Consider the following 24,546-nt stretch of genomic DNA (forward strand, 5'->3'; position numbering starts at 1 on the left):
TCTTTCCAATGATTTTTGTTTTATTTTTGAGACCCTCTTTTTGAAGTAGCAAACGGTCGAACATTGTATGGCCAATGTGAACAGTAGTTTCACCCGCAGATGGAAAGTGGTCGACACTGGAATTCCTATAGTAAGAGGATGTCTAGGCTCAGAGCAAGATCATATAGGTCCCCCCGTCGCACTTAGCAAGTTGGTGGATACTAGGAAGTGAACTCAATAAAGGCATAAAGTCAAGGTGGGACTACCAATAGAAAATATCCGACAATTGGGCCACATTGCACTTTTGGATGCGGTCCCAATGAGGATAGATGGTCAGAAGACCAGTGGGAGCCCAACGGAAGCATCTCCTAAAATTTAGGGAACTGCTATTTTGGACCGTGAAATGTGTTCGCGTCATTACCTCCGGTATGACTAGGGAAACATTTTACAACTCTGCCGCGAAGTCAACCGAGCAACCAAATAGGGAGATTTTTAGGCGGCAAACCCAAAACGGGAAAATGCTTGTAAATGCCCCAAGTGGCACATTTCTATGCACTTGCCTCACAAAGGAAGAGGTAGCGCTGAAATTTAAGCTGGGAGCGGCCTCATTATGCAAACTGCCACAGGTTAAGAGCTATGGAGTGCTTCCTTTCCCTCTATGTACAGTGTGGTGCCAGGAGTGATGCCCTGCACGCTACACACTACTCTCTCTCTCCCTTACGTGCACTTATGTGATGCCCCACAAGAGGGCTTTTCATTTAACTGATGTACAGTTGTGTGGGTTCATGCGCAATTGCCGAGGCAAGAGCCTCTTGCACTGGTACTGGGTTAGCTAGTGGCTAATCCCCCACAGGTACAGGTGAATTCGGAGAGGTTTCACATGAGAAATCTCGTCCGATTCAAAGGGCAAGTAGCCCTATTGGTGTGGGAGCTCGAGGTCTTACTACAGATGCGACCGGCACGCGAAATGGAGCCCAAAACAGGAAATTACAGCCTGCTGTATATTTTTGCAGGTTTAGGGTTTCGGCCCTAAACGGTCCTAATACCCCCAGGAGGTTCGAGGACGTGAGGGGGCCGATGTAGAGGTGATCTGGCGCATTTTTGGGGCAGAAAACAGAGAATTCAATGTGCTGCAGATTCTCGCCATGTTTTGCAAAGTGTCTGTATGCGTCGGGAAAGTCATCTATTGCGTGGGGATACTGACTGTGAAGCGTCCTAGTAAAGTTATGCTGCCGAAATCGGGCCAGAACAGGTGTTTCTCAGCCTCGATTATGCGGGGCAGATCGTAGGAGATCACAGGTTTTATTCCCTCTGTTAAAGAATAAAGAAATACCGAAAGGGGCGCCAATTTTGGGGCCTACAGGTTGTCGGAGTCTGCTCGGAGCATTCTAGCTTCCGAGCCGTGTGTGTGCTTAAGTGTTAATTCCCGTCATAGGTTTCCTTTGCACGTTCTCTCTGTGTGTATCTAAAAATAGAATTTCGGGTGAAAGCCAACGCCTACCGCCCCACGGGCCGGTTTCACTTGCTGAAAACGCTAAATTGTTGTTGAAGAAAAACGCCAAGTCTTCTTGCTCCAAAAACGCTAGGTTGCTGTGGGGAGTTCTCCTGAGAAGGTGCCTGTTGAGCAAGTGCTCTTGCTGCCTCTTCTGCCAGAAAGTGCTAGCGCTAGGTTTCTATATATACAAACTTAGCAAAATTGCCCTACCTAGTTTCCAACAAAAGTCATTTAAAAATAATAAGTGAAAAATGTCAAAAATAGAGAAAATAGGTTTATGCACTATAAAAATGCTCTTGATGGGTTCTGATGGAAATCTGATGATAATGTTGTGTGCAACCAGAGGATAGGCATCTACTCTAAGTGTCTGGACATGCACGGTTTGCGAACAGACTCACAAAGGTGCCAGATTACTTTCTATTAGACTGACTTGACTGAACAGAACCCTGGTCATGCTATAGCTTGTCCACGGACACATGGGGTTGGATGTGTCACGTGACACAAAAAGAGTTTTCAGCCTTTAATCTCTTAAAAGGAAAAGTTGACTTCAGATCCAGTAATTGTTTTGTCAGATCTCAGAAAGTCATTGTGGTCCAATGTGACGCGTGTGGCAGTAGCATCGGAGCAGTGCTAATGCAAGATGGACGGGTAGTAGCTAAGCCGAATTTTGCAAGGGCCAGAGAAGACAATGCAAGTCTATGAGAAAGATCTCTTGGCCATGATTCATGCGCTTTCTAGTTCGAAGCACTACCTCTTAGGTGCTGATTTTGTTGTCCAAACAGACCATCAGACCTTGCGATAATTCTTGACACAGTCAAAGCTATCCGAAAAGCATATGCGATGGGCAAACATTCTTTCTATATATATACTTAGGTGAATCCAAGATAAGCCCAGATTCACCCTTAAAGGAAAGTACAAGACAATATGACCATCAACTCCATCATGCATAGTATTGACTAAATACCACGACATCCCCACTAACGTCGTCAGTGCCCAATAATGGGTGTACAACTAGGTACTAAAAATTTCAGCTGTGCCAATTCCTTATCATCATGAGCTTGATGCATGAAGGAACAGTATGCTACTACCTCCTCAGAGATGATTTTACGATGATGCATGGCAGACTTTGTGTCACTAGGCCATTGCGACATAAGGTCATGGTAGAAAGTCGTGTCCTACCGTATGCAGGGCATCGCGGTATTGATGCAACAGTTAAAGCGGTAGACATTGTTCTATTGGCCTACTTCGAGGAGAAATGTGGATGCCTTTGTGCGAGCATGCGTGATTTGCCAAAAGGTCAAGTTTGACAGGCAAAAGCCACCAGGGTTGTTACAACCGCTGCCCATTCCAAATAAGCCAAGGGAAAGCATTGCTATGGACTTTATCTTTGATCTTCCAAAAACGCCAACAAGAAATGATGGTATATGGATCATTATTTGCAGGTTCAGTAAGGAGGCCCATTTTATCCCTGTTAGGAAGAAGATAAAATCTGATCAGATGGCACGTTTATTCATGTACAATGTGTTCAAGTACCATGGTATGCCACAATCGATTGTCAGTGATCATGATCCTCGCATGACAACTTTGCTTTAGAGAGGATTGTTTGAGAACATGGGCACTACGCTCAAGTTCTCGTCTTCGTTTCATCCACAAGCTGATGGACAGTCAGAAGAGGCTAATTCTACTATCTTGGATCTACTAAAATGCTGTGTCAGACGATAAGGGCAAGTGGCAACAGTATTTGCCTATGCTTGAGTATGCGTACAACAATACGGTGCATTCGTCACTGGCAAGGCACCTTTTGAGATTGTTGAAGGTGGCGGTTCCTCCCATTTTGCATACAAAGGACAAGATCTTTGAGGCAGATTGATACGTTGAGACATGGATGAAATGTACAAGAAAATTAAAGTTGCCTTGGAGAAGACTCGGGCAAAGCAGAAAAAGGATGCTGATCGTCACCGTTGTAAATTGTTGTTATCACCTAGTGATTGGGTTCTGTTAAAGTTTGAGAAGGCAAGGTTAAAGAAGATGAAGGGCAAGGAACGGTTGTTTCCTATGGAAGAGTATGAACTGTCAAAGTCACCAAATGTATTGCAGCTTTACCTTGAAGCCTTTGGGTTACAACCTACTTATGCCCCAACCCAACATGTGCAAAGGAGGGGTAATGATAGAGCTAGCATATCAAATGTACATATGAATACAGTGTAATAGATCAAAATGACAAAAGTATGAAGGTCTCATTAAGTCATTTGTATCTATGTGTTACGACCTTTCTTGCAGATACATGGGATGATAAAAGAGTGCTAACAACACAAGATCATCAATGGCATGTATTTATGGTATGCAATCGAGGACGTTTGCGATTTCAAGAGGGGGGTATGTCACGAGAACGTGACAACTATTAACTATGTCACGAGGACGTGGCAATTGCTAACCTTAGTTGTTGGTTTCTTTCCAATGATTTTTGTTTAATTTTTGAGACCCTCTTTTTGAAATTACAAATGGTCGGACATTGTATGTCCAATGTGAACGGTAGTTTCACCCGCAGACGGGAAGTTGGTCGGCACTGGAACTCGTATGGTAAAAGGATGTCTAAGCTCAGTTCAAGATCATGTAGGTCCCCCCATCGCACTTGCAAGTTGGTGGGTACTAGGAAGTGAACTCAATAAAGGCACAATGCCAAGGTGGGGTCACCAAAGGAAAGTACCCGACAGCTGGGCTACATTGCATTTTAGGATGCGGCCCCAGTGGGGATAGATGGTCAGATGACCAGTGGGAGTCCAACGGAGGCATCCCCCAAAATTTAGGGAACTACTATTTTGGACCATGAAATCTGTTGGCGTCATTACCTCCGGAATGACAAGTGGAACATTTTAGAACTCTATTGCAAAGTCAACTGGGCAACCAGTCAGGAGATTTTTAAGCGGCAACCCCGAAACGGGAAATTGCTTGTAAACATGCCAAGTGGCACATTTTCATGAACTTTCCTCACGCAGCAAGAGGTAGCCCTGAATTTCTAGCTTGGAGAGCTCATTTGCAAGTTTTTTCCACATGTTAAGAGCTATTGACTGCACGCTTTTTCCCTCTCATGTACAGTGTAGTGCAAGAAGTTATGTCTTGCACACCTTACACTGCTCTCTCTCTTCCCTACGTGCAGTAATGTGATGCCCCTCAAGAGGGCTCTTCATTTGACTCATGTACAGCTGTGTGGTCATGTGCGCTTTTGCGGAAGCAAGAGCCTCTCTGAGCAGGAACAAGAGTAGCTAACTATTGCTCCAAAAGCACACCGGTGAGGGTGATAACCTCACGGTATAGGTGCGTTTTCAGCGCTGGTTATGCGCTGAATTTGGACTGTTTTTCAGCCATATGGATGCCAAAATCATTGGGAACAGTGCCCCACAGTTAGAGGACAGTTCAAGGACTGTTTAGGGCTGAAAACAGGGCAAAAACCAGTAAATACAGCATGCTGTATTTACTGTTTTTGGGCAGAAAACAGAGGGTTTATATCAGTGGAAGTGAGTTCCAGCAAGGGAATTGGTTTCGGGCAAGTTTTGAGGTTGTTATGCTTCCGAAATTTTGCCAGAACAGGTGGTATCTAGCTGGATACAGGTAAAGAGTTCCCAGGACTCTTCTTTGTGATTTACCCTCTTAAAGAATAAAGAAATACCGAAAGGGGCGCCAATTTTGGGGCCTACAGGTTGTCGACGTCTGCTCGGGGCATTCTAGCTTCCGAGCCGTGTGTGTGCTTTAAGTGTTAATTCCCATCGCAGGTTACCTTTGCAAAGTTCTCTCTGTGTGTGAAAACCTAAAGTAAAGTAAAGAATTTCGGGTGAAAGCCAAAGTCTATCGCCCTACGGGCCGGTTTCAGTGAGAATATAAGCCAAAATGGATAACTATATCCTATACAACCCAAAGCCCAAATAAATGACATATAATCGGAAAAAGACAGTCTCCAAAGTCTTAGATCACCAACAGATTATACAAGGAGAATTACCGACATTTTAAAATGCAGAAAATAACATCTTTTCAAGAAACAATATTTGGCATAAAATTTTTACAAGCCAGTCCCCAAGAAAACGGGCTCGACCCTCTTCCATGGGACCCCAAGAGACATGAGGTCTACTACCAACCATGTGGCCTCGCTGTTTGCTAACCATCGGGTTCCAAACAAGTGGCTTCCTCAAACGCTCCTCAATGCATGTGGATTGGTGCTGCTCAAGGCCACCCCGCAGCTGCTCCGCGGGCTTGCAGCAAAGCGGTCCTCCCATCTCCTGCTCAGGCCAACTCTGCACATCAATGTGAAAATCGCCGGGCCCGAATCCGTGTAGCAACAACTCCTTCCAGGGATCCTCCCTTGGAAGAAGTCCTCTAGCCACAAGCTTTCCAAGGAGGGCTCTACTCTGCCGTGCTGGGTCGATGATCCCCAACCCTCCCTGAGAGCAAGATAAAGTGATGACCTGCCAGGAGACCTTGGCCCGAGCCAACTGTGTCTCGTTCTAACGACAAGAAGTTCCTAATCAACCTATCTAGCTGGCCGATGCAAGAGCTCGAGAAAATCCAGCAAGATGTGATGTACCACATAGTAGCCAACAACACCTTGTTGGCCACCACAACCCTGTCAGCAAGAGAAAGCCATGCCGGACTCTAGTGGAGCAGTTTCCTCCTAATGGAAAGGAGGAGGGGAGCAATTTGTTGCTCCTGAGACAAATCCAAACCAACCTACCAGCTCAAGTAGCATATTGGTGTCCTTGGAGGAATCCACCTAAAGCCCTCTCCAAGCGACCAATCGTGCATGGGAGCACTACCAACCTAAAAAGCCACTGTCTTCCACTACTTATAAGTGCTCCCGACGTGCAACAGAATACCTCAAGAGCTTGCTCACATTTGTGCAAGTTGGCCTCCCCGCCCACCAAAATAATGTCTTGAGTCATCAGCAAACTCAACGTCAAAAAGCTCCTCTCCCTGAATAGGCAGCTGCAGACCATGCAAACCAACCTCCTGTGAGGTCAAGAACCTGCTCATCGCCTCAGCATAGAAGAGAAACACAAAAGGGGCAAGAGGGCAGCCCTATCGAACTGATCGTGTGAGCATGAGGCGTTCCCCTCTTCCCCCTACCAACAACACCTAACTGTGCGCACACCTCTAGAGAGCTGACACTCCCCTAATCCATGCATCTGACAACATAGTGCCCTCAATGAAACCCTAGTCAACTCATACGCCTTCTCAAAGTCGAGGAGGAGTACCACAAGATCCTCTCCTCGGAGACGTGCAAGGACAGTCGCCTCGCAAAAGGTAAAAATGTTGTCAAGGATGTTGTGCTCCTTGACAAAGCCTGTCTGTGTCTTATGTATGATGCTCTCAAGGAGCAGCTAAATTATCAAACTCGGAGCCTTTGCTAAGATTTTGTAGGTTGAGTTGAGAATGGTGATGGGTCACCACTATCGAATCTCGTCCAAGGAGCCTCCCTCCTTGGAGATAAGATAGATCAATCCCTCACTCATGTTGTCTGGCATCTCCCCAGTGTGCAGAATGTGCTGATAAGCACTACAACGGTCTCGACCAAGCACCTCCCAATACTCCAAGAAGAAGCTGGGAGTCAAACCATCATCCCCTAGGCAACTACCCCTAGGAAGTTCTTTGAGGGCCTCTAGTAGCTCCTCTCGCTAGAGCGGGCTCTCAAGGCTCTGGCGCATCTCCTCAATGACTAAACAAGGCATCTATGTCCACACTTGCTCTCTGCATACATCTCGACGCTCGACTGAAAGCAACTCACAATAGTAGTCCTGCGCGCATATCCTCGGGATGTGTAGCAACAGACCCATAGGACCTCCTCAACTGACCAACACTGATGTGCACATGGTGAGGACCAGAAATCTCAAAAAACTCACGAGTAACTCTTATCGCCCACCTGAGTCCACTGAGAAGCCTGACGGTGAAAGGTAAACTCGTGACACCGCTCCTCCATGGTCATCAGCTCCTGCCGAGCCTGCTGCATCTACTCCCCCTTTAAGGGTTGCCTGGGTGGCGCTCTTGCATCCGATGTAAGGAGGCAATGCCCCGTTGGAGTCGCTTCTCCTCCTCCCTGGTCGCAGCCAAGCAAGCTGGAGGAAGAAACGTCTAAGCTCCACAAGGCCAATGGCTGCTCTAGCAACAGGGTCCCCCTGCGTATCCAAACACTCTGTCCAAAGCGCCACAACTTGCTCTCTGAGCTCTGTATCCAGTAAAATCCTCTCTGGGATGCATAGCAAGACACTACAGCATGTTGAAGTCCCCCCAATGCACACTGCTCTCCATGAGGCAAGGACCGCACAATATGTGACCAAAACTCAGCCCGTGGACTCGTATGATTGGGCGCACAAATGTTCAAGAAGCCCACAAGGCTACCTTGAACTTGCATGGTGACCCATTGCACAATAATACCTTTGCCCACAATGGCCTGCTGCCATGAGCCCACAATAGTCATACATACACCTCCCTGAGTGCCATTTCCAAAGGCAACTGACCAAAATGTCTTATAGCGGCCTCACAAAACATGTCCACAACAATGAATGCGGCTCTCACACAAATGATGCTCCTGTGGCATAAGAGTATCAATAGGTCCACCCACAAGGCATCTCTGAAGCTCTTGTCTAAACTGACCCCGATGGCACACAAACTGTGGGCCTCCAAGGCCCTAGATATTCCATGAGACAATCCTCATAGGGTCAGTGAGAGAAACCGATGTTGTTGCAGCACCCAAGCGAGCACTCTTCAAGGCCGGTTTGGATGGGGAGTAATCCGTATCCGAACAGCCCCGAGACAAACGACATGCCCCACAAAGGCCCAAGATGATTGCCTAATCCTCTGAGCCACATCCTCTGCCCATCTACAAAAAAGTGAACAATAATGTGTCTGCACCCTGTGGCATTGGGCAATGTCACTGTGAACTTGGCCAGCGGCCATAAGGTCTGTACCAAATTAGTGATCCCAAGGTCCCTTGTGTGATAGGAGAGCTTAAGGACCTGAGTCTACAACCAACCAAGTGTCGAATTCAAGGTCCAATCTTGTTGATCCCAACCACAAAGTGGAAAAGAGTATCCCACTGCAGAGTCTAGAGCATCTGTACCACGTGCCGCAAGAAACTGGACATGAACCCGAAAGCAAGCCACCTCTAAGTCAGCATGGGGGTCGCCAAGAAAATGAGTGAAGGCGTAGCTGAAGAGGTTCCACCGTTTGCTAATGCCGAAATTGGAGAGGACCCCCTAGAATAGCCCCAAAGGCCGAGGTCTCAACCAAGAGGGAAGGTCGAAGGAAGGGTTTCCTCTCCCGGTCTAGCTTACTCGCAACAAAAGAGCTACCCAAGGAGCAGCGTGCAGCAGGGATGCACTCCGATCCATCGGTTGAAGGAGAGCAAGGGGAGGCTGATGGTGATGAGGGTGAGACTGGTGGTGAAGGGGGGATTGGGGGAAGGGGGATGTCAAGTGTGGGAAAGCTTGGGGAGGTGGCGGTGGGCAAGAGAAGGCTGGGGGAAGGGGGGGTGGGGGGGTGGGGGGATGGAAGAGATGGGCGGGTCCTCCTACACACAAGAGGTGGAGGGGGACTGTGCAGTCCTGCTGGAGAGGTCCGAAGCGGTTTCACGTAGAAACCCACTCCTGTCGAGGAACAGTATGACAACCACCCAGGCGAGGTGCCTTGCCTAGTCGATGGCGGCCACAGACCTGGTGTCATCCCTCCTCGATCTGCTATCTGTGGCTGCTGAAGCTGGATCTCTGGGGGTCTCTGGAACCCTGGCTTGAGGGACCTCGGAACTCCGTGGAGGGCCAGCCCTAGCGGCCTAAGGCTGTGGAGTTGGTCGAGCTCTCTTGCATGGACAGGCCCTGGCAAGATGGCCCATCTGTTTGCAAATGAAAACACTCGCTCGGGAGGTCCAAATACTCGACACTCTATCTGATCCAACCACCACTCACCCAAGGCAGTAAAACCACCTTCGGGAGTGTATGTGTGTCTCGAACAAGAACCTGCACAATGGGTAACCTTGCCGCCTTGGCCACAACTAATGCTGAAGTGAGCGGGGTCTCCAAGACCGTCCCAATCAATCCCAGAAAGTAAAGGAAGATATTCATGCCTCAGGCCTAGGAAGCAGACTGAGATAGGAAGATTTGTTTCCTGCTCAAGCACATCTAAAGTCGGGTTGAAGCCGTGGTGCCACTCTGAAGTAAGCTCGAGCTGCCTAGATACCTAGCGGGCTCATCAATATCACTTTGACTGCCATCTCTTGAGACTCAAACTCTATCTGGTAATAGCCCCTCCCGAGAATCTGCATGTCCATGATCTTGCCCACTTCGGTGAGGAGTCGGGCTTGGAGCAACTCCCAAACCTCACCTCTGCTAGGCCGTGTGCCAACAATCTTGCAAATGACTGAGGTGGCTTGGAGTCGTTCTGCCTCGGCCATCAAGGTCGCTTGCTCTTATGGCGAAAGAGAGCCGAAGAGTCAGCTCCGTGGTGTCGAACGAGGGGGCTTTAGTAGAGTCCCTCTGAGATGGAGTAGGGGCCGCCATTTTGTGTCTTCTACAAAGAAGGGGACGGAGGCATCAATGTAGGCCACCAGCGGGCTGAAAACAGCCACAAACAACTTGCGAGGGCGAAGGGGGGATGGGAGCTAAAGGATAAGGAAGCCGCGTATCAGGGGTGGGGGAACGCGAAACACGAAGGGGGGAGACGGGGAGTAGCACGAGGAAGGGGGGGGGTGCGGCGGAGGCGGAGGCGGGGGCTGCAGGGGATGGGGAGAGGCAGCAAGCTGTCAAGGCTTCATTGATGAGGAGCTTGTGGTTCTTATGTATTTTTGTTAGGTATAGAAAAGGAAGGGATAGCAGTGTTGAGTTTTGAATGCTGTGTCATATGTTCTCAAGTCCTTTCTTTGGCTTCAACATAGTCCACTCACTGCTAAGACTTCCATTTATTTGTCAAAAGAAAAGTACGATCTCTGAGATAAGAGAGCAGCACAGCTTAGACCACCAACACCCTCACAGACTTTTTTGGTGTCACTCCAGCAGCTCTAGAAGTTCCAGCAGAGTCCACTTGCCTACCCAAAATTTGCAACGCAAGAGACGCCCCACCAGAAGGATGATAGTGGACAGGGCTATTGCTATTTGCAGATTGAGACGTCCACAACCACAAGGATGACATGCACAACTTCGTCACCACCAGAAAATTTGAGCCATCATCGCATGTCATCGCGAGAGCAATGCACGACGTCTTCTGGTGTATCTCTCCCTCTCAAGGCACACACTGATGAAGATATTGGAATGAGTTGGACTCACAAAGCTTATGCCCATGAGGAGTTTTTTCATTAATTCGGATGATGATTTCATATTTGTACCTTTTATGAGGAGATGTCTTACCTTGATTGTCTCATGGGCCACCTTGGCCTTTGAGAGACATTAATAAACATTTCTTGTTTCTTTCTCTCTCTCATTGACAAGGAGCTCATTAAGTACTTCAATATATTCGTGGCACTATTGACTATGTTATTCATTATTATGGAGGTGATATTCTTGTTGGATACTGCGATACTGATTGGGTTGGTGTTGACACAAGGAAATCCATTACTGGTTATTGCTTTGTCTTTGGTGGTCTTATATCATGGAAATGTCAAAAGCAAAACACAATTACCACTTCTTCTATCGAAGCTGAGTATCAAGCTTATCTTGATACAACCACTGAAGCTTTATGGCTTCCAACATATTTTGGATCATCTTGCCATCGCTCTCTTTGTTTGTCTCCTATATCTGCTCTCCTCTCTTCATTCCTTTGATTTCCACACACTGCAAGTTCTTATAGCCCTGTACTTCCTCCGGGTGATGCTCGAGGTCTGTGTGTACCAGAATACAGCTCCTTTTTTCTTTTTTTAAGGAAAAAATATACCATGGTCTGCAGACCACTAAAAGACATGCACGACTTTGAACTAATTTTCTCTACATTATCTTGAAAGGGAGTGGGGACAGCGAAGTCCATATTTAAAATAGAAACTTGTCTATGCACTCAGATAAGTTTGTCTTTATTCATTTGCAGAAATCAAACTTAAAGTTGGCAGCCAAATTTCACCATTACCTCAAGTTGTGCACGGTTGCGGATGCCTGCTTGAGTAGCTCAGTTAAACTATTGAAAAGTCTGCGATCCTGTAGATCCTTCACAACAGGCTCAACATTCTCTGCAAAATTCTCCAGCTATAGTAAACACCAAACACAAAATTATTCGGCAGGAAAAACATATTCAGCATGATTTTCTCACAGAAACATAACAATTTTCCTTAAAGAGCTTTTGTAAACTGAGGCATACCTTCTCAAGCAGCAGCTTTGAGCTGCCAACAACATCTCCTAAATGTTCAGCAGTTTTTATAAAGTCCCTGACATCAGATTCTTTGGTATTCTTGGCCATTTTCCCACACAAGCGCATGAGATCATCCATGCTTACCCCTTGTTGTCCTTTTACTCTTTCCTTATCGCATACAATAAGGCCTTCAGAAGGACAACCAGGGTCCAATGGTCCAACGGATGGTCGTGGAACAGGGCTTACAGGTGTGATGTCGATTATAGTTTCACCCACAAGCCCAGACTGATTAACCTCAACTAGTGCATTGCGAGGAATGTATGATGTTGAGTCCATGACCTGCAAAGCCAAACATATAATTACCATGATTAATAGCACCAATCCTATAAAGTGAGAGATAAGACAGACAACTTAAGTAAACAGAACAATGTCCACCAAGAACAAAACCCCACATCATGCAGCCGAAGGAGTAGAACCCTGTCCAACTTGCTTTGGACACTTCCGCCAATAATGACCTTTTTCTCCACAATGGTTGCAATGCTTCTCATCTTTCAAAGCCTCTTTTTAGCATCCGTCTTCTTGGTATTGTTGTTGCTTTTTTCTTACCCTTCTGCTTCTTGTTGTTGTTGGAAGAACCGGCCAAGACTTCGGAGCCTGACTTCTTTCTTTTGTATTCCAAGAAAAAGATCCTTTCATTACTAAGAATACTGCCCAAAGGGCTACAAACGGCCTCTGCTATAGAGGGCTACATCAAAACGTGGGGAGACTCTCCCACTGAAAAGACAAGATATGTACAATGAAGGTTAAATCACGAGATGGGAGGAGGGAACAGCCACATTGATGGCCGATAATGCCATCTAGGCACGCCATGGACCATGGTGAAGAAGAGCCTTGGGCGCCAAAGTTGTAGGAAGGCCTCGCGGCGCTCCCGCATGCGGTCGGACCTGGCCTGAAGTCTCTCAAACTGACCTCTGAGTGTATGGATCAGCTCCAGCCAGATATCACGAACAGTCTCTACTGGTGGAACAAGTTGAGCCTCGAAAATGCGAAAGCAACGGGCCCGCCAGATGAACCAAAGTGTCAGACGAGCTCCCAACACCACTCTCTATCACTGCACCACTCTTGGGGGATGAGCTCTGTGACAGGCTGAAGTCCGGCCCTCCTAAATCACTATCATCCTACTGATGGAAGCCATCTCAAAACGAAGCGTTGGTCCGTGAGTGTGGACCAAGCTGCAGCACCCCAAGTGTACTGGCTGGCTGTGGAAATGGCTGGCATCAGCCAAAGAATCCGAAGCCAATCCTGCTGTGCCGTGTAACAGTCCCACAGACAATTGACATTGACTCTCCAATGGGTGGCCACAGGATGCACATACTGCCAAGAAACCGTTGTGTACCAACCAACTCCCAATTGCAGTAGCTCTATGCACAACTAGCCACTTAAACCTTGGTGACTCTCCTTGGATGTCTGCTGTCCCACAAGCGCTCCCAGAACCCTGACAAGAACTCTATTGTGAGACCCTCCTCCTGCCAATGAAGTGCTGCAACGCGGCGAGCCTCTCTGTGCTGTCAATGTGTGGTGCCCCAATGAGTTGTGTATTGGAAGAAAGGGATCCCTGGGTGATCGGCTGAAGAGAAAGGATCCCGCCAAAACCACTCCCTCGGGTCCCACTGCACTCGTACCAAAGGACGGCTCTCCCAAGTCCAAAGCTGCCAATGTCCTGACTCAATATCTGCCGGGTCGGGATCTATGACACAAGTCCTCCCACAGATTTACACATCTCATATTCTCTGAAAACAGCACTCAGACACCTGTGGTGCCTCTACGGAGACTCTATGAAGACGACCCTCTCCCTGAACCTCCAACAACATGCAAGATCCTGACTCTTGAGTCGACACGGCCCGGCGTAGTTCCGTGCCCAGAGGCATTCGCCTCAAAGTCTGGCGCCCCTTTCGGTATTTATTGTTATATTAATGCTTGAGCAAATTACAACACCCGTAGGACCTCTGCTCTCACACTCTGCGTCCATATGCTCTGCAGAGTGAGGCCCCAAGAGTTCTATATATTCTTAGAAGGGATGTCCCAAAAGCAGTTAAACTCAAAAGCAACTTGATCCAAAAGCATCTAGTCCCAAAAACTGCCAAAAGCAATCAACGCAATTTGCGGAAATCCGTACAACAGCCACGTCAGCATGTCAGCGCATAATGCAGAAATAGGTATTGCTGCCACGTGGCACCAGTCAGTGTAAATTCCAGCCCTGTCTGTACAGCCTATTGCCACGTCATCCTTTTGTGACATACCCCCCTCTTGAAAGAATTGTAATAGCCCTCGATTATGCCTGCAAAATCAGACATAAGCCACTAGACGACACAAATCCAGCACTTGTACAAAGACGACCGTCACATCACATTCAGATCATATCAAATAGAATCCATTCTGATCTAGGACCATGATTCCTGGCAACGTATTTAGCAATCGCATCTAGATCCACACTGGACCTCTGTAACAGACTTGGACACTCAAGTCGAGAATCTACCGCCACACCACAAGAGTTTACTTCAAAACAGTTCACAATTCACAATTGATTCGACACTGGCCCGACGGAGTTCCGTGCCTAGAGATATTGACCCAAAGACTGGCGCCCCTTTCGATATTTCTTTTTGTATTAATCTACAACTCAAAGTACAATGCGAGTGGGAGGCTCTCACTCTCAGACTCTGCGTCCAGATACTCTGAGAAGTGGGAAGCCTGCCCACGTATTTAAAGAGTTTACAAGGGATGCTAAAGCAAAGCCCAAAAGCTTTAAAAATCAAAAGCTGTAAATTTTTAAAAGCTAGCCTCTCACAAGGCTTAGTAAATTAAAGCAAAGGCTCTCTCTCTACTGCCTTGCGTAAAATAAAGAAGGCTTTGCGTAGATTTCAGCCTTCAATTTTTACGTAGCCAAAAGCTGTCCATATGCCCTGCCATGTGACTGCCTACCCGCAAATGGCGCCGCGTTTTCCGGAGCTGTCCGTACAGCAGGCCACATCAACAGTAGGCCACGTCAGCATTCAGTCCGTGACCAGCAAGGCGGGTATATGTGTGTACTAAGCAGCCACGTCATCATTTGGCGGGGGGGTTTCCTGGAAGAGAGTGTGTGTGTGTGTGTGTGTACTGGGCAGCCCCCCATATCCAAGGCCAAGCCACAACACCTTGTCCGGCCCAAATGGTTGCCACGTCACCAGTTTGTGACATACCCCCCTCTTAAAAGCATTGTAATCGCCCTCGATTACGCTTGCAAATACTAGGCTGGACAAGACCCTTTTCCAAGAGGTCTTTCACTTGGTTCGTAATTTCTTCGTTCTGGGCTCGGCTCACACGGTAAGGTGGTCGGTTCGGTGGTGTGCTTCCAGGTATCATATCAATAGTATGATCTTCAGGACGAGCGGGTGGTAACTCGCCTGGCAAGCCCTCTGAGAAGCAATCGGCATGAGTGCGGAGAAAATCTTGGCGTTCTTTATTAAGTTCAGACATATTTGTCCTATCCTCATCATTCAACTCTTTCAAAAAGATCAAGTAAACAAACAGACTGGATTTCATTAATTTTGAAATAGCCGAAGCTGAGACAATAGGGACAGACTCGCCCTTAAGTTTTACATTGAGTACAATGGTTCTGCCCTTCTCTGCGGTTAAAGTCGCTTTCCTCGCCCGATAGTCGACCACAGCTGTGGTACCAGGGAATTCCCAAGAGGACATCACAACCTTCCAAAGGCATTATGTAGAAGTCCTCATGCCCCAAATACCCCTGACAATGCAACCGAAGTTTGCCAATGACACGTGTAATGGCTACGTCCCTGCCGGGTGCTGCTAGAACTGCCTCTACAAGTGGTCCCATCCGATCGGGTGTGATCTCGAGCCGCGCCACCAATTCCGATGAAATGAAGTTGGCCTTGGCTCCTCCATCAAAGAAGATCAAGGCTTCTTGGTCTTTCACTTTGCCCCAAGCTCGGCAAAGTTCTGTACTCTCGTCCATCGTGCTGGGATCAGTACCCACGCAGTCTGGAACCAGTCCCGTTTTCATCTTGCCTTTTCTTCCACGTTCCTCAGCTGCTCTCGAACTCTCAGGCCTCTCAACGTCCTTGTCGTTCTGTTCTTTCTATGCCTTTTTAGGGCACTTCACGGAGATATGCCCCGTTTCCCCGCATCCAAAGCACTTCCCCTCCTAGATGTAGAGAGCCCTCTCTTGACAAGTGAGTCTGGATCGTGCATCCTTTTCTTTCTTTTCTGGGTTGCTCTTCCTCTTTCTACTTTCATTTTTCGAAGTCTGTTCGGCCCTTTGCGTTATGATCTCATATGTGGGGTAGGTCAAACTGCCTAAGTGAATGGCAAAACCCGTTTCGCATGACTCATCAGCTCCTGAATGGAAGCTGACTTTTGTTCTAAGCAGTGATCTCGGATCTCTGTAGGAAGACCCAAGGTAACCCGCTCAATCTGTTCTTTGAACGAGATCTTCTTAAATGAAGAGGCGAGTAGAGAGAGCTCCAGAATCTCTCGCTATAAGCATCCACTGTATCCTTCTTGGTCATCCGAAGGTGGTTCCAAGCAGTTCCTATGTCACGTTCATACTCTCGAGTCAGCCAAGAAGAAATAAAAATCCTTTTGAATTCCAGCCATTTAACTAGCGCTGTCTTGTTTAATAGAAGCGTGGACCACCAAGTTCGAGCATTCCCCTTAGAGTAAGAGGCAGCCCTCCAAATCTTGGAGTGCTCTAAGTAACGCCCTCTTAAGAAAGCTATGTCAAACTGCTGTATAAAAGACAAAGCCTTCGAAGCATCTCTATAACCAGAAAACGTGTCAAATTTTATTGACTACCCACCTTCCTTAAACTCTCAGACTTTCTTGCTTTTATCTTCCAAAAAATCATACTGGTTGGCTTCATAAAAATTCTTCTTCTTTGCGTAAAAGCTGTTGTCATCATAGTCCGAACTATCTAAAGACGAGTCCTCTGTAGAACTGTCAACCACTGGGTGAGATTTAGGCTTCTTTGCCTTTTTCTTGCCCTTTCCGAAGCTTTGCTTTTTGCTTCGCTTTTTGCCTTTTCTGTCTTCTTCGCTCGAGTTAGGAGAGCTAGAAGAACAGTTAGAAGAAGAAGAAGAAGAACTGGGTACTCCTTCAAATCGAACATGCTTCTTCTGTTTTCTTGCCAACTCAAATGTAGACTGACGACCCAAATAATCCGGGAAGTCAACGCCTTTCTTTTGCTTTTTGTCATGCTTTTTAGCTTTGTTCTGCACCTCAAAAAACTGAGCAATTCGTATCAACCACCTCTTCTAATTCTTGCTCTGTGTACATCCTGAGAGTAGGAGGTTTCTTGAGAGCCGGTTTGAGGGGTGGTTATGTGGTCTGCCGCCACTGTGCATGCACCTCGTCGAAGGAGGTCTGGCTCATAAATTTTGCAAATTTCAGGTCCTTCGCAAAATTTAGCATCATCTTTGTTGCATCGCCGATAATTCGTCGACGCTCCATCTCTTCGATCTCCACCTGAGTAGGCCGAGGCGGGCCGTACTCCTCGCCTGAATCTTCGTTGTGATCTCTTCCCGCATCTCCGGATGCAGAGGAAGTCGACTGTTCTCTATCTGAAGCCATAAGTGCCGCGTAAAAGGGGTCGGATTTCCCGTAGAAGAGAAATCGGCCGTGCTCTGATACCACTGTAACAGACTTGAACACTCCAAGTCGAGAATCTACCACGACACTACAAGAGTTTACTTCAAAACATTTCACAGTTCACAATTGATTCGACACTGGCCCGGCAGAGTTCCGTGCCTAGAGATATTGGCCCCAAAGACTGGCGCCCCTTTCGGTATTTCTTTTTGTATTAATCTGCAACTCAAAGTACAATGCGAGTGGGAGGCTCTCACTCTCAGACTCTGCGTCCAGATACTCTGAGAAGTGGGAAGCCTGCCCACGTATTTAAAGAGTTTACAAGGGATGCTAAAGCAAATCCCAAAAGCTTTAAAAATCAAAAGCTGTAAATTTTTAAAAGCTAGTCTCTCACAAGGCTTAGTAAATTAAAGCAAAGGCCCTCTCTATACTGCCTTGCATAAAATAAAGAAGGCTTTGCATAGATTTCAGCCTTCAATTTCTACGTAGCCAAAAGCTGTCCCAAAAGCTGTCCGCACGCCCTGCCACATGGTGCCTACCCGCAAATGGCGCCGCGTTTTCCGGAGCTGTCAGTACAACAGGCCACGTCAGCATTCAGTCTGTGACCAACAAGGTGGGTGTATGTGTGTACTGAGCAGCCACGTCATCATTTAGCGGGGGGGGGGGGTTCCTAGAAGAGGGTGTGTGTGTGTGTGTGTGTGTGCGCGCGCGCGCGCTGGGCAGCCCCCCATGTCCAGGGCCAAGCCACAATACCTTGTCCGGCCCAAATGGCTGCCACGTCACCAGTTTGTGACAACCTCATTGATGTCAGATTAACTATTCCCATATTGCGATCATGTTCATAGATTTCTCGAGACCGAAATGTTGCTGTCATTTCGTCAATCATTCCATCTTCACTCAAACACAGTCATGTGTGAGTAATCATTTTCGAGAGTTCCAATCCATCAATCGGACACTCAGTTCATACTAAACAGAGTGTTTCAATCATTTAGTTCTAGTTGTGTAGCCATCTCATCCCTCGGGAACTCTTGATGCGCTCACGACAATTCCATTCAATCACTTATCATGATTCTTATTGTTATCAGGTTCATTTTGGAGCTGTCATTGCTCCGAATTCATCATCATCTCATTCTCGATCCTGTTATCTGTTCACAAATAGGAGGATCTTCCATAAAACATTAGTTTCATACATAAATCAAAGTCATCTTCAAAAAGTCCTACTTAAAAATTAATCATTCATAAATTCACAAAGTAAAATAATGCCAATTCATCCGTAATGTTCTATCTAATATCTCTCCTAGAACGAGTATCTCCTCGCCCAGTTCTATTTTTAATATGTGAGTCATTCTCATTCTTGTGCCTTTTTGGGGCACCGTGCAGATATATGTTCTTGTTCCCCACATTCAAAACACTTTCTTGTTTTGAAATATTCATCTTTCTGCTCTTCTGTCAGTCGAGGTCATGTATCTTTCTGTCCTCTTCTTCTGAAATGACTTGTTGAAGGTTCCTCTGATGGATAAGTCAAGTTACCCGAATGCATAGCAAAACCTTGCTTAGCATGTCCCATCAACTGTTGTATGGACTCAAATTTCTGTAACATACAAGTCTCGTATCTCTTTAGGCAATCCACAGCAGAATCGCTCGATTTGCTGCTTGAAACTGATCTTCTTAAAGGATGAAGCACGTAGAAAAAAATCCCATAATATTTCACAGTAGGTAACCAAAGCTTCTACCTTGACTATCTGAAATTGACTCCAGTCAGTAATTACCTCTCATGTGTATTCTTGAGTGAGCCACGAAGAAATAAAGAGTCTCTTGAACTTCAGCCACTTTGTCGGTGCTTCTTTTCTTAATAGGAGAGTGGACCACCATGTCCATGCATATTTGCACCAAAACACATGTACGGTGATTCCCTAGCTTCCTTGAAGCTCCTGGGACTTGTAGGCATCAAAATTGGCCAAAACCCTAAACCTGCAAAAAATTACAGCAAGCTGTAATTCTCTGTTTTGGGCTTCAATTCGCGTGCCGGTCACTTTTGTGGGTAGCCCTCGAGCTCCCGCACCTGTAGGGTCACTTACCCCTTGTATTAGACGAGATTCCTAGTGGGAAATCTCTCTAAATTTTCTTGTACAAGCACCCAAGGCTCTTCCAAGGCTCCCCTGGCATCACCTTGCAGTTTAGGTGTGAAACCCTACACCTGTAGAAAAACACAGCAGGCTGTAATTTTCTGTTTCGCATCTTCAATGGGACAGTTCCCCTGTAAATTGGACGAGTATTCACGCGAGAAAAGTCTCTGTTTTCGCGTTTCTTCGCGATGGTACTGTGCGTACCTGAAGGGGATTAGCAATTAGCTAATCCGGTTCCTGTACAGAAGACTCTTGCCTTGGCAAACACGCATAAAATCCCCAGAACCGTACATGGTCATCTGAGAAGCCCAACTAGTGGGGCATTACCGAATGTGCAAAAGGGAGAGAGAGATGTGCGAGAGCAAATCATCGCGCTACATAGAGCAAGGGAGAAGGCAAGCTTTTCATTAAAGTTATGATCACCTACACCCACTACTCACCACACTGTGTAGCACACTTCTGTAGTCCAAAAATCAGCCCCCAACTCAAATTTGGGCACCCCCTCTTCGATAAGGCTTCTGGAAAAGTGTGTGTTGGCTTGCATGCAGCTTCCCTACTGCCAAGTGTCCATTTTGACTCCTTTTGGTTTAATTTCCTTGTACCCACCAACTTAAAAGTCTTGCCGAGGGGCCTAAATGACTCTGAACTGAGCCTAGCCAACCTTTTGTTGTTCGGATTTCAATGCCGCTTGGCCCGACCATCTCCTGCCCTTCCTGACTACGGTTGAATCTCTCGACCAACGGCCGTTTCACACTGGCCATGCAATGTCCGAGCATTTGTGATTTTAACAAAAGGATCCCAAAATTAAATAAAAATCAAGGAAAAGAAACCAGCAAATATATATAGTGGTTGTCACAATCTTGTGGCATAAAGTAAAGTATCCCTTGTGTTTGTGCGGGGTACTAGATCCGAGCTAACTCCTTAAACACTTCCATTGCACCTGACATTGGTATCACAGCTCTATGTGCTTCGGCTTCACGAACTCAAGGGAAGTACCAAGAACCCAATGAACCCAAGCAAAACCAAGAACCCAAAGAACCTCTCCCAGTTTTTTTCCTTAAAGAAGCTTCACCTCCCTACCCCGGACTTATTAGCCTCTCAAACACCCTCAGTATCAAGCATCCAGTACCAGCTCCCCTCTTCATTGCCATGTCTTTGAAGGAAGATCGACATCGGATACACAAAACCTAGATCTTGAGTACCAGGATCTACTTGCCTCTTATGTGGATATGGAAGGAGTTGGAGACAGGATCCCTAACCCTCTTTCGCATTCGCATTCACATTCGCATGTAGCGTACATTCACTTCCGTCGACAAGAAACCCTTGGAAATACCTCCGAGCACCCTTACCTTTCAGCTTCACCCGCAATGTTTTCACGACAAGACTATTCAAGCGGTCGTACTTGCTCGCAAGGCAGTCAGCACCAAGGCTGGTATTTTGCGATAGTAGTAAGGCTACCTAGTAACTCGTGTGGACGGTGTTTACATCGCAGCCAATCTACATCCGCACTATCCACCCATTTGGAGGAATCTTCATCGGTTATGCATCCACAAGCATCAGAAGCAGTCAGCATCAACAGTACAGAAAGAATCCAAAGATAGAAGTTCGGAAATTGTGCCTCACCTTTAACCGGGGGGGGATGTCACGTGCGCACTTCACTTGCGCTACGTGGAAATGCTTCTACTACAGTCTAGCATGAGTCTTAGCTGAGGACCTAGCCTAGCACCCTTGTGAGCCTCTAGCAGGCCGATCATAGTTGCATACCCTCTCTTGCACAGTACCGCATTTTAGCATGTAGGTGTGTTGCCGCGTGTGAACCACCCCTAGCATGGCACTTGATTTATTAAGTGATTTTCAGCATTTCATTTAGCAAGGCGTGAGGGCTGGCCTTATGCTTGCTGGACCCATCTTTTGGCACCTAATAGGGCAGCCCATGGGGAGCACTAGAGAAGCAGGAAGCAAAAGGAGGAGAAAGGCCATCGTTTTTCCCTCGGACTTACCTCGGCGCTTCAGCCCAGAAAGGCCAACATTTTTCAACCAAGACGGCCAGCGTTTTCAGCTTTGAAGTGCCAACAGACTTCAGCCCTGGCCTTGTCATGTTTGCAGATCCTAGCCATCGACATCGCTAGCAGTTTGGCATTCAACCGTAGCCTCGTCATCGTCAACACAGTACCCCAGCATCTAGCACCCCTTGTGCCTTGGCTCGGCCCTCGCCTAGCTCAGCATAAGGATCCGCAAGACCCAGTAGTACCTCGTCGTCGTCGTCATCCTCATCGACATAGAACCCAGCCGTACCTCGTCACCATCGTCGACATAGAACCCAGCAGTACCTTGTTGTCGTCGTCGTCGTCCACATAGAACCCAACGGTACCTCGTCGTCGGCATCATCGTCATCGAAATAGAACCCATCAATACCTCCTCCTCCTCCTCGTCATTGTCGTCCACACAGAACCCATCAGCACCTCAGTACCCATCAGTACCTTCAGCACCCCGCAGTACCCCTCAGTACCCGCACTACCCCAGTACCTTTAGTACCCTTCAGTATTTCAGCAGTACTCAGCATTAGTAGCATCAATACCCATTAGCATCAACATCTCAGCATTTAGTCATTGTACTAGAATTGTGCAAGAATAAAGAAAGTACTTGCTTTGGAAACAGAGCAAGGGGACCTTGAGGGTTTGAGACCCGACATTCGGTGTCGTCTCTCTTTTCTCTCTCTTTGCCTATCTCTCTCTTTCATTCAGTTCGGTTCAATTCTTTCAAGTGAAGTAAAGTGTCCCTTGTGTTTGTGCGGAGAACTGGATCCGAATTAAATCCTTAAACACTTCCGTTGCACCCTACACAAGGGGGAGGGAGCGAGCAAGGAAGGGGGAGATAATGCAGGGGGGCAAGTGGCAGACAGAGCAGGGGGCGGGGAGGATGCGCGGGGGGGGGGGGGGGGATGGCGAGGGAGGGGTGCTGTAGCACTGAGCAGTGAGCCAACAACACTCCAAAGCTTGGCTTCTTCCCTCCATTGAATTGCTCCTCCTATTCCAATACCATTGGAAATATCTCGTCCCACGTGATAGTGTTCAATCGGCCACTCATAATCAACGAAGAATAAAAGTTGGAATATCCAAGTTCCTGCATCTTGGTGATATGGTCCCTCATGGATGTCTATTTCTCATCCAAGGTCTGCAACACCTCCTCCAAAGCAATCCACTTCATCAAAGAAACTCGATCATATAATGAGGCAGAACACAAATCTGCTTCGCGTCCTCCATCACTCGGATGTGACTATGACAGATGATGTACTATTAAGGATAATACACAATCCCATAGCTTTGATCATGTTGAATCCTTTGGCTTTTTAAAGTTGCTTCTAACAAACCCTCCAAACTCATAAGAGTCGAAGATTGCCGTCATAGTCGCTCTCCGGATGGAACGCTTGTCTCCATGCCATTGCCAATCACTAGGGAAGGTAGAAAGGGTAGGGATCTTGATTGATTAATCACCTACGCTAGAGTAGAACTCGGACGAATCTTCCCACTCCTCGAGACTTGTCCTTCCATCATTGACTTCCTCTTCTCGTACTTCATCTTAGACCGAGTTCAAGATAGAATCATCACCCCTCAACTTTGTGATGAAAACTTGGGCATGTGACGAGGCTAGGACGGGTTGGGATGAAGAGGAATTCTCAAATCAGCCCACAACTGCTCCGGATTAGCCCTAGGAGAGTGAAAAACAGCAGCAGCCAACAATATGCCTCTTTTCAACATGCAAAATCAGCACAACAAACTCGCATATATTACAATTCCGACTCAAGAGCAAACCATAGCTCTGATGCCATGTCAAAGGTGCAATGGAAAAGGTGAATGGGATGATAATCAAGTCTGCAAACATCCTCTGGAGAATGGGCAGCCACTAGATCTCACATCTCCGAGACAGATCTCCTCCGTATCGGCCTCCGCGCAACACCTGCCCAACACAAGCCTCGGGCAGCAACACTTGCAAACAAAGTGCGCAGCTAAACCCGCTTGGACACCCAATCGAGAAATCAACAGCAGCAGATGAATGGAAACTGCAACAAACTGAACACTGGAACTGAAGAGAGAGAGAGAGAGAGAGAGAGAGAGAGAGAGAAGGGTCGATACGAAGCGACCGAGTTCCACTTCCGGGTGCGTTGGCCCCATAATCAAGCGTCCCTTTCAATATTTCTTTCTTTATTGATAATCACAGAGTACAAAAGCCAAAGGGATGAGCTTTGCAATCTACAACCATGCAATGACCTGGCAAGACTCTCCCTCTAGGCACTCAAGGGGCCCCTACACTGGGCGCCCCCAAAAGCACTACTACTTTCTAAAAACAGCCACATGAAAAGCTGCCCGAAATGTGCACCTGCTGTCCGTACAGCCTGTCACGTGGCAGCTCCACAAATTGCAGCACAAATTGCGGCAGTAGCTGCCACATCATCAGCCATTAAATCCTCAATTTCTGGCCGCCTGGAGGTTATTTCTATATCCAAAACCCTGGCAAGTTTCCATGTCATCAAAATTGTGACAATGAGAGAGAGAGAGAGAGAGAGAGAGAGAGAGAGAGAGAGAGAAATGTAATGTTATATTAACGTCTTCAAAAGGCCACAGTGACCTATGAGACCAGAAAGTTACAATGTGGTGAATGTACAAAGTCAGAGTAACAAGATGACAAAATGACAGAATGACAAAATAAAATACTATGGAATCCTAAACTAAATTGCTAGGTGTGAACTAAGCAGCTAGCTGGGATAGCTAGATCACAAGAGATCCAGCATTGGTCGCTGGCGGATCTCATCAATCTCCTCCATGGTCAATAGTCTGACCGGGCGTAATGCATGTCGGGCCAAAGTGATTGATGCAGCCTACATCGATGCTGTGTAGTCCTCCGCAGTCGTGGGCGTTTGGATCTCCCCGGCTCAATCGCTCGGTCAATCAGTGTGCCTCTGGTGTGAGGCAACGAGCTTTGCTGTGGTAGTAACTCCTC

At 47.1% G+C, this 24,546-nt stretch overlaps 1 protein-coding gene across 7 annotated transcripts in view; it reads right to left on the minus strand.

Moving 5' to 3' along the window:
• The window catches only part of LOC147456664 (protein TRIGALACTOSYLDIACYLGLYCEROL 2, chloroplastic-like), a 54,428-nt gene that overhangs the window by 21,454 nt on the left and 8,428 nt on the right, over positions 1-24,546 (minus strand). For all 7 annotated transcript variants that reach the window (XR_015188470.1, XR_015188469.1, XM_086515092.1 and 4 more), the window contains exons 2-3: positions 11,792-12,121; positions 11,564-11,679 (exon numbers count right to left, since the gene is read on the minus strand). Coding sequence is in view for 5 of the 7 variants with exons in the window: in XM_086515092.1 (XP_086371218.1) it covers positions 11,564-11,679; positions 11,792-12,121 (446 nt within the window). In the remaining 2 variants the exon portion in view is untranslated. The remainder of the gene's footprint in view (positions 1-11,563; positions 11,680-11,791; positions 12,122-24,546) is intronic.

Source organism: Adiantum capillus-veneris, chromosome 6 (assembly GCF_014529385.1).
Source record: "Adiantum capillus-veneris isolate H3 chromosome 6, ASM1452938v2, whole genome shotgun sequence".
NCBI lineage: Eukaryota > Viridiplantae > Streptophyta > Polypodiopsida > Polypodiales > Pteridaceae > Adiantum > Adiantum capillus-veneris.